This window comes from Vulpes lagopus, chromosome 9 (genome assembly GCF_018345385.1).
Source record: "Vulpes lagopus strain Blue_001 chromosome 9, ASM1834538v1, whole genome shotgun sequence".
NCBI lineage: Eukaryota > Metazoa > Chordata > Mammalia > Carnivora > Canidae > Vulpes > Vulpes lagopus.
In genome coordinates this window covers 62,749,608-62,768,504 of record NC_054832.1, presented here as the reverse complement: position 1 = coordinate 62,768,504, position 18,897 = coordinate 62,749,608, and the positions used below count along the sequence as shown (strand labels likewise).

General features: G+C 36.3%; 1 protein-coding gene across 2 annotated transcripts in view; it reads left to right on the top strand.

Annotated features, from left to right (window-relative positions):
* The window catches only part of PREX2 (phosphatidylinositol-3,4,5-trisphosphate dependent Rac exchange factor 2), a 285,113-nt gene that overhangs the window by 146,331 nt on the left and 119,885 nt on the right, over positions 1 to 18,897 (top strand). For both annotated transcript variants that reach the window (XM_041768878.1, XM_041768877.1), the window contains 4 exons: positions 3,024 to 3,160; positions 5,690 to 5,807; positions 8,289 to 8,473; positions 10,582 to 10,743. In XM_041768878.1, the coding sequence (XP_041624812.1) occupies positions 3,024 to 3,160; positions 5,690 to 5,807; positions 8,289 to 8,473; positions 10,582 to 10,743 (602 nt within the window). The remainder of the gene's footprint in view (positions 1 to 3,023; positions 3,161 to 5,689; positions 5,808 to 8,288; positions 8,474 to 10,581; positions 10,744 to 18,897) is intronic.

Genomic DNA, 18,897 nt, shown 5'->3' with positions numbered 1-18,897 from the left:
TCTTTTTAGTCTTGGATCAACTTAACCATCTCTTTTGGTTTTTCTCCTGAGTACCTGGGAAAACAACTATCATGGATGTAGAATTAGTGTCATCCCAGTTCACCATCCTTTTACTGGGCCCGTCTAATGACTCAGCAATCTTTTCAAGTCTCTCGTCATCTCCTTCTTTTTCTCCTCATCCCTCCTGTCTCCCAAGATGAACTTCCTTTTTCACAGAAAAATCCAGGGTCGGTATGAAACCCTCAGAGTCCCACACCTTTTTCCGCATACCCACACGTTTCACTGGCTCTTTCACCTTCACCAGCTTTCTCCCACACTAGAGGAAGAGGTCTTTTTTTCCCCCCTTTTTAGAGTTCAAGGTGAATAGGTGTTCTAGATCCCATCCCTTCGGATACCTTCTCTGGAGTGTTACACTGTCAGATATCCCTCTTCCAGAATTTCGGCCTTTTCTCTTCATTGGATTAATATAGTACAGGCTGTGAACATGCTTAATTCTTTCCCACTAAAATAAACAAAGAAGCAAAATGATCTCAAAGTAGAACAGCAAACACGGAACCTTTTCCTCTTCCTGTTTTCCCATCTAGATCCTTGCTACTTAAAATAGGATCCATAGACATATAGCATTGTCATTGCCTGGGAACTGGTTAGAAATGGAGAATCTTAGGACCCACCCAGGATGTACGGAGTCAGAGCCTACATTTTAACAAGATCCTCGGATGATTTGTATGTACATCCAAGATTGATAAGCTCAGCTCTAGAATAATATGCTGATAAACTTTATTTTGTCATGACCAAACTTCCTGAAATTCTGGTCTGTATCTTTAGCTGCCCTTCTTCACTTCCTATTTGAGTTTTAGCCCAGTGCTATAGACATCTCTCCCTATCTTCCACCCATGTCTCCAGTCTGTCTTATAAGATTTATCATGGACTTGACTGAAAAGTACTGTTTGGACATTAATAACATTTGTATTAATTGAACTTTTGTGGTATTTGTTTGAACTGACTACTCCTGTTTGCTGGAAAGGTTCATCTCTTGATTTCTGAGATGGCACTTTTCAGATTTTTCTTCTACCCCTCTTCTGGCAGCTCCCTTCATCTATCATCCCCATAACTGTTGGCTCCTGCCTGTCTTCTCTGCCTTCTTGTTCTCTGTAAGAAATCTCATTGATCTTCTTGCTGGAGATATTTAAATCTCTACCTCCTGCTCAGATCTCTTTCCTGGGTTCTATCGTCTATATCTAATTATTTATTAAACATCTCCACTAAATGCCCTGTTGGCACCTTAAAAACTCAGTATTTAAAAAAAAATAAAAATAATAAAAAAATTAAAAAATAAAATAAATAAAATAAAAAAGTAAAAAAACCCCAAAACTCAGTATTTTCCCCAATTGAACTTTCCATCTATACTCTGAACTTGCTTCACCTTCTGTATTTTCTTTATTAAAATGACTATCTACTCAGCCACTGAGTACAAAGGCAGAGGAGTAATCCTGGGGACTATAGCCTCTTCACAAAACTCTGTCATCAAACATCAGATACTTGATCTCATTCTATCTTTTATAACAAATGCTACTTTAGTCCTAGTCCAGAAAATTGTAGTAGATGCTTGTTGTGATTTTGATTTTTGACTTAAACTCTGGCGATCCATCTTCTGTTTTGGGGGGTCATGTCACTTGTCTGCTTAAAATTCTTAAATGATTTTCCTCATGCATATATAGTAAGGTCCAGGCTCTTCGGACTTCACATAGAGTATTCAAGGACTTCACAACCTGGCTCTTCTTGGCTCTCCAGAGTCTTCACCCATCACTCTCATTTTAAGCTCATCACTCATTTTAAGCTCATGTGCTTCCAAATGTCCAGGTTATTTCTTGATTCAGTGCCCTTTTTTAGGCTATTCTTTCTATAGGGAGCATCCCTTTTTCCTCCAAAACCTGCTTCAATCCAGAAAAATCACTCAGTATTTCTAGGAGTGAATTTTAGTGAGAAAAAAAATACATACTGTCTTCTTGAATATAAATTATGTTGTCTAAAATGTTTGATAATTCCTTCATTGGAGAAATTGCTTACAAAAGAAGGCTCTTCTAACATAAGTTTTATAATCACTTATAATAATTATATTCATTGTATTTATTAATGGTGCTATGTAAATGTTGATGTGCTCAGAATATCAAATAATAATGACTGAAAGTTTCTGAAAATCTTAACTCCCTGATAGGATATGCCACTTGCGTATTTAAGTCTTTATCTGTGCAAATAAATGATTGACCATTGATGTTATCTGATTAGTTTTATTCTCTACCAATTCTGTGGTTCCTGACCCTTTGTAGATATCCTGAACACTTATTTTACTTAGCAAATCCAGTCTATTTGTAGTTGCTAGTTGACTTGATTTTTTTCCCTAAGAATTTCTTATAACTGCATTTTAAAACATGTTTTAAAACATGAAAACATGCATTTGAAAACATAGAATTGGTGAATCATTATATTGTACACCTTAAACTACTACAACTAATACAATGCTGTATGTTAATTATAATTGAATTTTAAAAATAAAAAGAAATAAGACTGAAATTTACAATAACAAATGTTCTTAAATGTTACTAAGAAAAGCCAATTAAAGTGAATACTATTTCAATATTTAGAGATTTTTATAGACTAAAGAAAGATAAATAAGACATAATTTCTGGCTTTCCATTTGGCCATTATATATGCATATGTAGAAAATTAAGACTGACTAGACATTTGAGAGGGGGAATATCTGACTAACATGTTAAAGGTCACTTTACAATAATCCTTCAAACTAACTCTCAGGGAGATGAGAGAATATTTTGTTAATCACAGTTTTGAGTGGCCAGATGAAAAGTAGAAAAATTTTGAGAGGGCATTGCTATCAGAACCAAATTTATCAAGAGCATACTAGCCAGATCTCTGTTATACTTAAAAATTGCTTTCCTTGTTGTATATGTGATAAAAATGAATCTCATTCCTCAAATTTTTGGCAATTTTCCTATTTGTATTTGAAGGAACTGTGGCTGCAGCAGCTGGCCTCCACCCTGGACAGTGTATTATCAAAGTAAATGGAATCAATGTCAGTAAAGAGACCCATGCCAGCGTTATTGCACATGTTACAGCCTGCAGGAAATATAGGAGACCAATGAAGGTAAACTGCCCTGCAGCTTATCCAGATCTCATTGCATACTTACGTAGAAAGCCTAGAGCACAACACAGGTTTCTGCTTCTAGGATCACATTTAAGCATGGTATAAGCTCAACATTATGATTGTGTTATCAGCATAATTATCTATGATCAATTATGCTTAAATGATTGCAGCTTATTGTCACAATATCTTCACCTATTTAAAAAGTGCTCTGGTGGATTTTCATTTCATTCATTTTGTGCTATGAATTTTCAGATGAGATTGGGTGCATTCAGGGTGATATGGCTGTAGACATTGTGCTATGAATTTTCAAATACCCGTTTATCAAATTGAAATCCAAAGGTTTTAATTGTTTTCTTGACCTTTGTGAATGCTTTAGGATTTATAACGGTTATTATGCGTCTGTGTGGCTTTTATAGGGTCTGTGATTGAGTTTTGGATATATTTATTTAAGTAACTGGATTTAGCTCTTAAAAGAAAATACCAAAATGTACTTGTCATTACTTAAAATTCTAAGCATTATCCTCTGATTAAATTTCAAGTGCTGTAGAAAAATAAAATTAGAGTCCTAATTTACAGGCAAAGCTTATCCCATGAAGCACAAGTGAATATTGGCCTATAAGAGAAAATTCTCTCAGATTAATCAACTAGATGTAAAAGGAGCTTTAGAGGAGAGGCTTTGTATCTTTTCCCTCATGCACAGACAAGTACTCTCTTCTGGATTTGAGAATGTGACTTTATGTCCAAACCAGAGAGAGGAATGGCTATTTTCTCATAGATCAGGAATGACATCCTGCAAAATACTGAACCTACAAGAAAATAGCTCATCAATTTTGCTTATATAAGGTCAAACCAGCATAGCAAATTGGAATTCATGCATAGACTCATAGGTTATTCTGGTTTATAATGGTTTAATACATATTTATTGAACTATATTATTGAATGAAAATTTTTTTAAAAGACACTTCTGAAATTATCAAACCTTTCCCTTTCAGTCAGAATTTTGATAAGTAGTCAAATTGATTTGAGTCTTGTTCCTTTTCATTTTCCTTGACTGCTTTCTTAGAGAGGAGTTGGTTAGTGAAATGATTAAGAAAATCAATAAATAGGGGCGCCTGGGTGGCTCAGTTGGTTAAACGTCTGCCACAAAGCAGACTGTTCCAAAACCTAGTGGCTTAAAACAACGATTGATTATTTTTTTTTGATTCTGTGAGTTGACCGAGTGTTGGTTCCTGAGAAGGGACCCGATGTGGTAGGAGTTGTGCTGGGAATGCCTGGGCTCTGCAACCTCCCTCCTTGTGTTCTCTCCCCCCGGAGCTCCTCTACATGGCCTCCCTTTCTGGTCTAGCAGATTGTCCTTCCTGCATGGTGTCTGCATTTTAAGAGGGGATAAAGAGATCAACTCTATTTATATCATGCTTGCTAATATCCCTTTGGGAAAACCAGATCCTGTGACCAAACCTCAGGTCAGTGTGTGAAGATGCTGCACAGAGGTGTGGATACTGGAGTGAGTGGTTCCTTTGGGGCCACAACAGGTTATTTGAATGATCAAATGTTAACTGGCATTTTGATGATGGATAGCAAAATATAATTAAACACAATTGTAAAGTGAATACAAGAAAAAAATCGATAATGTAAATTCTATCACACTTCAGGAGTGCAATTCAGTTTGTCATCTGACCTAGGAAAAGTATAAACTTTAAAGTAATGCAGACCTGAAAGCGTCCACTTAGAGGCCACTTCCTCTTATTTATTTAAATAAGATGGCAACTGCCATTTTAATTAAAATATAGAATGATTTATGACATGATAGGATTAAGAAATAGTTACATGACTTGGGACCCTAATGAAATGAAAGGTGTTCTTCCAATTTTTGTATTGGTTTGATTCAAAAAAGCATTGACTGTATTAAATATATGTGTTAGGAAGAACATTTAAATGATTTGTATAGTGATAGATGATTATTCTTCAGAAAACTGTCCATCTGACATTTATTTAAAAATGAAATTTATAGTTTATTTTAATTTATACTTAAGGCATTTAAATAAGATTATTGGGAAATACATCTTTTTTAAAAAATATGTTTTGGTAAATACATCTTATTTAAAAACACCTTTGGAAGATAAAATTTCAAGCAAGAAAGTCAGTTTGTTAAATAATATAATTACCATTGACTTTTTATTAGTTTCTTTTTTTAAAGATTTTTTTATTCCTGAGAGACACAGAAAGAAGCAAAGACATAGGCAGAGGGAGAAGCAGGCTCCCTCCAGGGAGCCTGATGTGGGACTTGATCCCAGGACCCCAGGATCATGTCCTGAGCTGAAGGCAGATGCTCAACCACTGAGCCACCCAGGTGCCCCAACTTTTTGTAGTTTCTGATGTTGGTTTCTCTTCTCTTTCACATTTTATTATCTTTGAATAAACTGGAAGAATAAATAAGATCGTCAACTCTCCTAAAGCTGGTTTAGGGAATGAACATGCATTTTTAGAAGCACTAATACCTCTGAGGTTTCCTTCCCCTCCTCATTCCAGCAAGATTCCATACAATGGGTTTATAATAGCATTGAGAGTGCTCAAGAAGACCTTCAAAAGTCTAACTCCAAACCCCCTGGAGATGAAGTAGGAGATGCTTTTGACTGCAAAGTAGAAGGTATGTTCCTTCTTTTTCTCTCCATTTGCTTATAGTAGTACCCTTTTTCAGTATGCCTGTGCTAGTCCCAATTATTGAAAACCTGATATGGTCAAACCACTTTCTTAAGATATTTTCACCAAATAGATGTTATGTCAAATTCATAAACAATACTAGCTAATGACTAACACGTCATAGTTAGTATACTCTGTTAGGCACTTTATTAAGTATTTTACATTGATTTTCTCATAAAGTCACCAAAAAAGGAAATCTCGCAAAAGAATTCTTGTCATCATCCTTATTTTATGGAAGAAGAAATTGAGGCTTATTAGACGAAGAGATTTGCCCAAGCTAGAAAGTGATAGAATGAGGATTTAAACCCAGGTTATAATGTGTTTCCTTGTTTTGAGTTTAAATGTTGTATAGACCTTCCTAATCCGTGGTTCACAGACCAGCAGCCGCAGCATCACCTGGAGAGATGCAGAATCACAGCCCCACCCCAGATCTATTGCAACAGAATCTCCGTTTTAATAAGATTTGATCCATAAGGGTACTAAAATTTGAAGCCCTCATTTAGAAAGAAAGTCTATGGTCCCTTTGAAACCACTTTCTTGATTCAAGTAACTTTTACTGTATTCTAGCATTAATTGTAATGAAAGAGCAAACTAATAATGTAAAAATGAGAGAGAGTTCTTTTTTTTTTTTTTTGAGAGAGAGAGAGAGATCTTTTAATGAGAACCCATAATTTCTGTTTTATCAGTGAAGCAAACCAACAGATTGCTGTATTTGGTGGCTTTACCCAAGGGAAAAGGGATGGAGGCAATTAATTTTACATTTGTATTTGACAAATACCTTGAATTATTGTTTCAACAATTTTTCACACAAGTCCTTGAATCCTCTCTTACTTTTTCCTGGTATCTTTCCATTTTTATTATTGGTGGATGACTCTGGTATCTTTCCATTTATATTATTCGTGGATAACTCTGGACATTTTTAATGTACTATTAGGTTCTTCCAAACCAGCACAGTTACATAATCCCCTAAACACACTGATCATAAGGTGGGTGGTGGGGGACTCAGGAAAAGCTGCGTTCTCTCCACTCCAGGAAGACCACTTGGTAGGAGCCACTAGATAATGGATGGTATTAGAAATATTTCAACCACACTGGGGCACCAAGGTTGTTATGACATTTCAACTTTCTTAATTATTTAAACCAGGACAAATCTCAGGACCTTATCTTAAGGACTTTATTCTTCATTTAGAGTTAGCTTTTTTTTGCTCATCATCATTACTGCCACAATGAAAGGGTTGATGAGATGCTCTGATAATTGATTTCTAGCTATTCTGGGACTCAATTATTTTAAAATAAACCATTATTCTGCTTTGCCTATTTTGTATTTACTGTTTCTACCATTCTTTTTTGTTTGTTTGTTTCTACCATTCTAAGACTTAACTGTTTTTAGTTAATTAATATTCTATTTTTGCTAATTTAATATTTGCTGTTAGGTTTCTCAGTGGTTTCTTGCTTGAGATTTTAGATGTTTTTATACCAGCTGACTGATTGTAGGCCAAACACCTAGAGGAAGACATTCCAGATAAAAATGTTATAGTGAGGGACACCTGGGTGGCTCAGTAGTTGAGCGTCTGTCTTTGGCTCAGGGCGTGATCCCGGAGTCCAGGAATAGAGTCCCCCATCGGGCTCCCTGCATGGAGCCTGCTTCTCCCTCTGCCTGTGTTTCTGCCTCTCTCTCTCTCTGTGTCTCTCATGAATAAATGAATAAAATATTTTTTTTAAAAGAAAATGTTATAGTGAACAATGACAAATTTTCTCAATGAGCTTTCTGTAGAATATGCTGTTTCAGAAAATTCATGCATCTTGTCTGCTGAAAAAAAATGATTATTGCATCTCCTTTCTGCTTCTTCAGAATGGCTTTATATTTTTTTTTCTGGTTTGAACAAGTATTCATTCAATGTTGGAGGCAGTTTTAGGAGCCCTGTCTTAAGTTATGCATGTTTTTTTTTTTAAGATTTATTTATTTATTCTTGAGAGACACACAGAGAGAGGCAGAGATACAGCAGAGGGAGTAGCAGGCTCCCAGAGGGAGCCCGATGTGAGACTCAATCCCCGGACCCCAGGATCATGACCTGAGCCAAAGGCAGACGCTCAACCACTGAGCCACTCCGGTGTCCCGTGATGCATGCTTTTAATTAAAAAAAATATATAAAATTGTAGGTATAATGTTTATAATGGTATAAATAGGCATACATATGGTACATAGATCAAAATGGATCTGCAAGGACTAGTCATGTTAGTGGTGAGATTTGGATCATTCAAACATATGTTTTTTTAAGTGTTCTTGTTTTTACAAAATGTTAACAAGGATATCAGATTTAGTCATCCTTTAAAGAAATCTTTAAAAATTACTCAGAGAGACTCAAATTATTGAAGAGACTAACAAACCCTTCCTGAATTTGCTGAATTAAAACTGTCTTTGTTCCAGAGGTAATTGACAAGTTTAACACCATGGCCATCATTGACGGGAAGAAGGAGCATGTGAGTCTAACAGTGGATAACGTCCACCTGGAGTATGGTGTCGTGTATGAGTATGACAGCACAGCTGGGATAAAGTGTAACGTGGTGGAGAAGATGATTGAGCCCAAAGGTTTCTTCAGCCTCACTGCCAAGGTATGAGTGATCCTGGGAAAACTGAGGATTTTGTTCTAAATAAAGTAACTGACATCCTCTCCCTCCTCTACTTTAAAAAATGTAAGTAGCTGTATATGCTTCAGCTGTCAGCTCATTCAACTTTCTTTTCTTTTTTTCCCCCCATTACTCGGTAATGCGTACAACCTTCCCTTTTATTGATCTCTTTTGGAGTACAGTGCGAAGTTAGATGGGACTCTTGCCCAGGCAAATGTTAGTTGATTTGGCAAAGGCTTCTCTGCATTTAGTTAAGTTTGCTACATCTGTTGATTCAGTATCATGAATACCTTTCAGATGGTTTTTGTGACAGGTGGTGCTTTTTTAAATGTAGATAATCCTCTGAAAAGTATTTGAAGTCATGAAATGTATTATAAGAAACTTCAAATGCTGCAAGTCTCATGTTTATTTCATAAAATTTCACAAAGCTTCGAGATCCATTTATGAATAGACCCTCAGACATTTATATAATTTTTAGTTGGGAAGGAGATCACCCTTAGTCTTTAGACTAAACCAAGATACAAGGGGAGGAGGGGCGTTTTCATCCAAATAGATAAAACATGTGGTAAGTGACCCAGTGCTTGCTTTTCATGATCCTTCCACCAGGTAAATCAATAAAACCTCCTATTGGACCCTCCTCAGGTCTGAGTTTTAGTATTTCATCTGCTCTTCTATCACCCTGTTAGGATTCAGGTATTATAAGTAAGAAATATGACATATAGCTTCACTACTTTTATTTTTTAATGTTAATCTTTGTTTCATATATGTGTGGTTGAGATAGATTTAGCATTTATAGCATGTATTTTTTAAAATTTTAGTGGGAGAAAATAAGATAGAAACCCAAATGCACTATTTCAAAATTAATTATCTTATGGTTTTGTTTTATATTCTGAAAGTCAACCTCAAAAAAAATTCCATCTTTCTGATGATGTTCCACCACTATGTATCTTTTGATATAGAATCTGTATTTTCAAGACACACCCTTCCGAACTATATTATATTCTTAAGGCAATCCAGATAAGTGTTTAGAACCAGGATATTATCATCTTTTTCTAGTTATGTCAAATTTGCAAAGTTACATGAATTACTCTTATATCACAATGGTAGAAGTACTGCAAATATTTCCATTTTACACATGAAGAAAAGAGAATAAAAGAAATTAAGAAATTTAACCAAGATCACATTGCTGTTCATAAGCTGAGCTCTACTTTCTAGAGTAGTGATTAAACAAAAAAACTCACACTTTTTATTCTGCAAGATAGGGAGGTAGAGGTGGTGAGGGAGCTCAAATAAACATAGCATCTATACATTGTATCTCTCATACAATATAAGATGTATTATATTACAAATTATTCTATTATACATGTATTATATATTATAAAAATGTCAGGTAAGGGTATAATCAATCCTTGCAATGTTTGAACATTCATAAACATGACACATAATTAATTCTCAATTCATTGGAAATGCTCCATGATCAATAGTGTGTATACACACAAGCATACACAAATGCTATCTTACAATTGATTCAAATAGCCAAAGGGATTTATTAATTGAATATATCATATGGATGCTTTGTCAGAGCTCAGACACTGCAACTATCATTGATTTTACTTTAGCAGGAGAATTTCTTATTTATTCATTTTGTCAACAAGTATATGCTATATGCATTCTCTGTACTAGGCTCTCAGTAGAAAATAAGGATGCCATTCGATTGGTTTTCCTTACTTACCCTTTGTTGATCTACTAAGAAATTGAGAAAAAAAAATGTTCTGAGTGACTAAAATATAGGCAATGTGTTACCACATCAGAGCATCCTGATTTATCCAGCAGGGAGTCTTTGAAGTCCACTCACTTCCCTCAGGCAACCTTTTATAGCTGGCAGAAAGCAAAACATGAGAGCCCAAACTATGCAAGTCCATCACTTCACTGTGAGGGTTTTATTGAACATGGAGATCCCAGGCAGCTAAGAGAAGTGTGCTAGGGAGAGTCACTCTGTTCTAGAATTGTGAAAATTTTATTTGGCTAATTTTGAAGGTTTTCTTTTCTTGTTCTGTGTGTGTGTGTGTATGTATGTGTTTGTATTACTACAGATTCTTGAATCCCTGGCTAAAAGTGATGATCATTTTGTACAAAACTGCACCAGCCTTAACTCTTTAAATGAAGTGATTCCTACTGACCTTCAGAGTAAATTCAGTGCCATTTGCAGTGAAAAAATTGAGCACATATGTCAGAGAATATCCAGTTATAAAAAGGTAAAAAGTTTTATGAATATATTTTACATGTAATTATTATTCAAATTATTTAAATGTCCAATTTAATTCAATACATAATATTTTCATTGCTTATTTATGTACCAGTTTATTGAAATAATAACATAACATTTTAGAGTTTTTTTGAATATCTTTACATCTATTAACCTCATTTGATCTTTGTAAACCTGAAAGCTAGGTCATTATTCCACATTTTCCAAATATAATAACTGAGGCCTAAAGCATTAAATTACTTAGTAGCAAAAGATAGGGTTGGGATGTAAATCCAGGCCACCTAATTATGAAGTCAATAGTTCTTTTCCTTTTCTCTCAACACAGGGAATAGAACTTTCAATCAGAAAGTACACAGAACACAGTCTGTTTGAAATTGATTGATTAGTACATTTATTTGACATATTTATTGAGCACATTTTATATGCCAAGTACTGTTCTTGGTGCTAGAAATATGGCAATAAAAGAGAGAAGATCTTTCCTCTCAGGGTACTTATATTTGAGTGAGGGATGCAGCAAAGAAGAAGTAAATCTCTACAGAGGCCCCAAAGCAAAAAAAAAAAAAAGGCAAAAAACAAAACAAAAACCAGGGTGGCAGGGAGAATATGGCTGGCTTAGGCAGGGACAGTGTTAAAAGCTACGGAAGCTTTTTATCTTTTGGAACTTTGGAAGGAGTTTGGATTTTCTTCTCACATCAACGGAAGCAATTGGAAGCTTATAATCGAGGATGACTTCATTGGTTTAAGTTTTTAAAAGATGGTGCTGGGTCTTCTGTAGGAATGGATTTCAAGGTGCAAGAATGGAGGCCTAGAGACGAAGAGGAAACTATTGCGATAGTCCCAGTGAATGATGGTGGTAGCCTGGCCTATGGTGAAGATGGGGGAGACAGAGAAAATTAGATGGATTTGAAGATACAATTTAGACATAGAATTAGTAGAAATTGATCTCTAAAATACATGTATAGTAAGTTTTTTTTTCTATTATATCAATAGAGGACTAGCTAATTAAATTATTTCCCTTAAAATGAGGTTGGTTGTTTAAAATTTAATACATCCATACTTGGAAATATTTATCTCAGTTTTTATTAATGTGAGTTAATTGTGTATGTTTTATGTTCCTGATATACTAAGTCAAGGATAAGCCTATATGTGTCCAGATATGGCTGTATGAGAAAAGGGAAATGCAAAAATGAATACTTAACCATTGGTTACCTCAGGTTGAGTGGGGACAAGGAGAAGAGAGGTCACCATGGTTTTAAGACTTCTTAAAATGTTTAGCTTATGAAGTTGAATATGTATTGCTATTTTAATTCTTTATAAGTCCATTCACATGAAGAAAAATGATCCTCAAGATCACTGCTTAACTGTCACATCTGTTAATCCTCTTTCCTTGATTGCTAAGGTCAGTTCACCTATTTGAGTTTGGGAAAGATGCCATGAATATGCCTTGTTGAAGCTGAAGAACAGAAGGTTCTCTTTTTACTTCTCCCTTCTGCATAAGATAGGACAGTGCTTTGAAGTAGAAGGTCTAAACAAATGCAAATTCATATTCCCCTTTGAGCACATTTTGAAAAGAGAATCATTCTACTTCAGAAATGGATCTGTTTAAAGTATGATAGGGGTTCAGGCAGATTCCGATTGTCAAAGTTGTCAGTGTTGGGGGGGGTCATTTCTTATATTTTTTCCATTCATACAAAAGTAGTAGAAATAGCTTAAAGAAATATACATTAAAAAAGTAAACTACAGGGGCACCTGGGTGGTTCAGTAGTTGAGCTTCTGCCTTTGGCTCAGGTCCTGGGATCGAGTCCCCCATCGAGCTCTCCTCAGGGAGCCTGCTTCTCCCTCTGCCTATGACTTTGCCTCTCTTTCTGCTCTCATGAATAAATAAATAATATATCTTAAAAATGTAAACTATATAAGTAAAAACAAAACATTAGGATGAAGGTATATTAGATAGGCTATTGATTCAGCTGCTTTAAGGAGGACCAAAATAACACGAGCTTATAACTGAAAGCTTATTTTTCACTTACATGAAAGTTCAACTGGACTGGAGTCCAGTGGGGTGGGGTTTGATGATCTTCTAGGGCTCCTTCTATATTTGTACTGTCTCATCTAAGACATTGCCCTCTTCTACAAGGTCAAAGTCGGCTCATCAGCACCATGCCAAATTATATTCCCTCAGAAGAGAAAAGAGGAAGTGGAGAGTAAAGAGTTTCTTGTTTGAGGGCATGACCCAGAATTTGTACACAGCACTCCTGTTCACATCTGATTTGTCACTTACCGAAAGAGGCTGAGATATATGTTATCTCAAACTGGGCTTCCATGTACCTAACTATAAAACTCATAGAATTTTATTAATAAAATGAAGAAAGAGAGAACAGATATTAGTGGAAAATGAGCAGGTACATTTGTTTATAGGTAAAGTTATGTTACAGTCGATGGTATAGAAAGACCACCAAGGGGAAAGGGTGATAAGGTCCTCCAACTCCTGAGACTCTAGTTAGTTGCTAAAGTGGAATATTATATTTGGCCTTCAGTTTCCTGATAACCAAAATAAAAAAAGAAACACAGTCTATTACATATTTATCAGCATTCCTGTGATTTATACATGTTTCTTAAGAGAAGCAAAGCTTTTCTTAGACTGAGTTCCAAAAGAAATCTCTCACACTGAATTTCAAAGAGGTGGCACCAGGAAATGTCAGGGCAGTGCCCGTAAAGATGTCCCTGAAAAAGAAATAGCAATTTGTTTTATGTGGCATATATTTTTAATACATTCTTTAATGATACCCGATGAATGAGTCTAAAACTCAACTTCATGGCAGCAAATTTGTTGCAGGATGGGACGGGAAGAACAAGGAAATATTTACTAAATCTGTACCTACTATGTTGTCAACAATGACTTGAGGATGGCTGCCCTCCCACACCTATAATCTGCAGAGGAAGAAAGGTTAAAATATATGAAGTAACTAAAAATACTACTACCTAACCTACCACCATGACTAGTTGAATGTGCTGGCATATCATACCCTGCTCTATATGATGGTGCTCCCTGGAATTATGTAGCACACAACAGTTTATAGCAGCCTGCTACAGTATCAGACATTGCATAAGTATTTTATAGATTTCAGATATTATATAATTTTATCAACACTGTGATGTGACATATCATCTATTTCATTGATGAAATGATTGAAGCTCAGAGTGGTTAAGTAACTTGCCCAAAGGCACACAGCTGAGCATAGCTGAGGAAATTGAACCTTGTTCCCTTTTATCGTAAATCTAGTTTTTGTTTGCCTCCCTACATTTGATGCTATGCTATACAGCATATGTATTGTTCAAATTCCACTGCCAAATTGCACTATATAGCTAAACAGTATGGGTTTGACTACAAGGGCAATAGCATTTCAGTAAAAGAGAAATCATCGTGGATGGAATAGTTGGTAAATGCTAGCTGCTCTAAGTTGGAAGGATGTGTCAGAGAGAAGAGAAGTAGAGATGACACTCAAGTAAGGAGAAACCTCTTGAGTGAAGGCAGAGCTACAGAAATGGGACTGATTTTATTGATGAAGAATTGGCATACTGCCTAGACTAGAAAGGAGGATTTGAGTTGGATACCTTTAAAAAGAAAACTGGCAAAATCTGATTTTTCTAGTGATATTTTAAAGTGACATAATAATCAGATTTATTTGTAAAAAGGGCAAGTCAATGGTGACTTGGTCTCATGTAGAAGCACTGGGGATGGAGAGAAAAGAGTCAATTCAAGTGGTGCATAGGATGTAGACTGTATACAGCTCTATGATGGATTGGTTATGGTGGATGAAGAAGATGTTATCCCTTGGTTTTTAACAAAAATGTGATTTGTGATAAACTGAAAAGTGTATGTTGGGGGTAGATTAGAAGCATCAGGGACAGGGTTTTTCCCCAAATGTTAAGGCTTCTCAAAAACACCACCCTGGCAAGTAAAAAGTATCTTCCATTTTCTCAGAAGTAACTAAGAGCCTAAAAAGCTTTTAAAGCAAAGATGGACAAGCTAATGATGGGCAGTGATTTGAGATGGTAAAAATTACATCACTAGATTTGGAAAGCTCTTGTATGTACATTATTGTTTGAGCCTCAAAACAGCCATATGTACTGAATACTCCTACCATCTGCTTCTTTCGCAGGGAGATTAAGAATTTGCTTAAGGTCACTTAGCTGGCAAGTAGCAGACTAGGTATCAGTCCTATGGAATGTTGTCTTGCTTATTTTTATTTTTAATTTTAGAAATAAAGATAAACCTATAGTCAATTAGGAGTTAAGTATTTTAAAAGATCCTTTTTCAGCATCTTTTACTGACCGTACACATATTTAGAATATTTAACTGTCTTTCTCATTAGATAGAGAAATAAGGTTAGCAAGAAAATATTTCAGGGATATTTTTTATTTGAACAAAATTCAGATAGCTAAGACAATAATAGCCTTACTAGGTTATGTAAGGTTAGCTCCATTTGTGTATCAAATGCATGTCCACAGAAAATATAGCATTTGTGAATATGTATTTTTAATTTCCACATATTTACTTTTAAACTATTATTAGTAACATATTTTTCTTCCAGATGAAGACTTCAAACACCCCTCTTTTTTGTAAAATAAAATGTATCCATAGAAACTAAAATCTCAAAGAAGCTGGCTTTCCTGCATTTTGACTCTAAAAGTTTTAGGCTTTAAAAATAGAAACAAGTTGATTTCTGCAGTTTCTATAGCCAGGCTGCTGCAATCATAATTGATTTTCTGGCCAGCTGTACAGGCCACAGATGTTTTTTAGCACATGTATGAGAGAAGTTCCGACCTTACAGGAGACCTGAATGAATCCTAAGCAGGCATTTAATCTTCTTGGGGCAGGATGTGTGGGTGATCCAGACATAAAACTATGCACTGTTTAGAGAAACATTCTTACCCTGAATTGTCCTTAGAACTCTTTTTAATTCTAGATTCATTCTCCATTGGATAATAATTCCATAATTGGGCTTATTTTGTGTATTAATGATACTTCCTCCATATAAACATTTAATGAGATTTCAAGAGATTGTTCCTGTTTACACAAAAATATTACGTGTAGGAATCCAAAGTCTTACTTTAAATATTCCAAGTACCTTTAGTTATTAGTGCCACATAGTCCCCAAATTGATATATAGATCAGGAAAATTAGGGGTAAAATTTTTTCCACATTCTCTTCCCTCACTACAGATTTCTTATAACTCCATGCCACAGGGGTTTCATACTTAATTGAAATGGGAGACTATCTGCAAAATATAGCAGCTTACCTTTGTATTATTTTCCACGTTTAGTCGAGTGACTATAACTGGATATTAATGTGTTGTCATGGTTAATAATTCATGAATTAACTACCAATGCATTAGAAGCCTGCAGCTCCATTTCTAAGAATTACTTATGTTCATGTACAAATATGCTTTAATGTCATCTAGAGTAAAAATCACTATTTCCCTTGATCCCCATACTTTCCTCTACCTATTGTTTCATTTCTTGAACTCTGTCCTGAAAAGAGCTCCCCATATGCCGTCTATACCTGCTATCTCACTCACCTTTCATTCTTAACACACTCAAGATGGGCTCAAGTACCACCCCCCCTCCCCCCATGTAACTGGAATGACTTTTTTTTTTTTTTAGATTTTATTTATTCATTCATGAGAGACAGAGACGGGGAGAGAGAGAGAGAGAGAGAGAGAGACAGAGAGAGAGACAGAGACACAGGCAGAGGGAGAAGCAGGCTCCATGCAGGGAGCCCGAGGTGGGACTCCATCCCAGGTCTCCAGGATCACGCCCTGGGCTGAAGGTGGCGCTAAACCTCTGAGCCACCTGAGCTGCCCTGGAATGGCTCTTTTAAGGTCACTGATGACCTATATTTTTTCAAAACTCATTAACTGTCATCATCATATTCCTTGTTTTAGTGGCATCTATGCAGTTGACCTTGTACCTCTCTTTAGAAATTTTTTACTTTTGCTTGATTTTGCCTTTTCTGAGAGGCTCAGTCACAGTGATGTCCTATGCTTGTTTCTTCTTTTTTCTCTGACCTCTTCATGCATCAGAACTCAGGATTTGCTCTGTCCCCTTTCCTCCCTCCACGCTTCATCCTGTAGTGATCACATTCAATCTCCTGGCCCATGTGACCTCTTCATTTGTGTCTAATAGATATCTCAGACTTCATGTGTCCAAAATAAACTCCTGATCCTGCCCTTCTACAGTTGTCATATCTGTTGTCATCTCTACCTTAGGATGAGACCCGTCCTGTGCATTGATCAGTCTGAAAAGCTTGCGTGCATTTTTTACTCCTGGCTCCCACATACCATTCTCTTGGCTCTACCTTCACAACATGCGGCCTTTTCTCATCGCTCCGATTACACATAGCCTAGGGTGACCCAGCATTGTCTCTCCCACAAGTGGTCTTCCTGCACCCACCCTTGTCCACCAACAGTCTATTCTGAAAGGCTGTGAATCTCAATCACAGTAAGAGCTAAATCGTTCCAATGGTCTCTGAGCTCCTATTTGATCTGTGCCTTCCTTCTACCCATAATTTCCCCACTCCCATGTTCTTTCCCTTTCCCCTCACTCTCTGCTTTGGCCACACTGGATGTTCATTGAAGCATACTATCCTTGGGGTTTTTGCATTGGATGTTCACTCTGCTGGGAAAGCTTTTTCTTCTTGTACCCACATTCCCAACTCTCCCTTCCTTCAAAATTTTGCTTAAATGTCAACCTCTCAATGAGGGTTATAATTGGCAATGCATTCTTCACCTCACCACTCAAACTCCCAGACCTCTTTTCCTGCTCCATTTTGTTTTCAACTGTACTTATCATCTTCTAGGATAATATAATTGACTTATGTTTATTGTTGGCCTCTCCTCTCACTAGAACATAACCTCCCAGAAGGCAGAAATCTGTTTCACTCATTGATGTTTCCCAGCATGCCTAGAACAGTGCCTGGTTTAGAAAGCCCTCAATGTGTAATTGTTGGATGGATGAGTAAAAGTGGAGTAAGTTTGGGCTACACTATCCAAAATAGGTTTAAAGTGCTGTGCGTCCAACTCACCTTCCCCCACACCCTATACATTTCTTTATCACAAAATCGAAATTTTTGTTTATGGAAAATAGCTTTTTTGGTCTTTCTTTGTGAGCATCTCCAAAGCAGATTAGTGAACTCAGTGTTGTCTTTGATGTTTCTAAGAAAGATGCCAGGTTCGTGTTGGCAGGGCCATTGCTACTGGATGGCCTGACTGCAGCCTGTTCCTATGCATGTGCTACAGTCAAGACAAGAACTGTACCTACCTCATTTTAGGTTTGCGTTACAGAAGGGTGTCCCAATTAAACATTAGGACATGCTGTCTAGGAGTACATTTTTTGATCTATAAAATGTATTCAGCACATTTCCAGGACCCATGACTATGGTCCTTCCTTCACCTCCCCCTTTCCTAGAGACAGCCTAGTAAGGAAGACAGCCCTGCTTTCATCAGCTTCTATCTTCAAGAGAGGCCCTTAGCAAAGGAGTTTCCTGTCTGACACTCTTTGAAAGAGGTCAAGCACATTTAAGCATGGTCACACAACCGTTCTGAGTGTTTGAGGAAAGGGAACATACTATGTTCATAGGCATTTGTATTTAGGTACATGTTAGAAAGTTAGAGGGAACTGGTCGCACTGGAAAGGGAATCTTATCCCTTCTCTATCTGATCACTCTAGTAACACCTCATCCCATCACTCTGTTCACTTCCTTCTTAGCATTTACCAAATTTTTCATTGTCTGGCTATTATAATTATTATGTAATTGTTACATATGCACATAGTTATAGGTATATATATATACATATATATACACACATTACATATACTTGTAGTAATATAATTGTTATATATAAGAATATTCTTTTTTTTTTTTTTTTACCTGAGTCCTCTACTAGACTATGTAGTCTATGAGGGCAAGGACTGTATCCCCAGCATTTACTGCAGAGTCTGGGAATAGATGCTTCTCTTTATATGTTTGAATAAATATGTAAAGAGTTAAAATGAAAGAAGGCAGGGGACTGTTAAGTCAGTTGAGCATCTGCCTTTGGCTCAGGTCATGATCTCAGGGTCCTGGGATCAAGCCCCAAGTTGG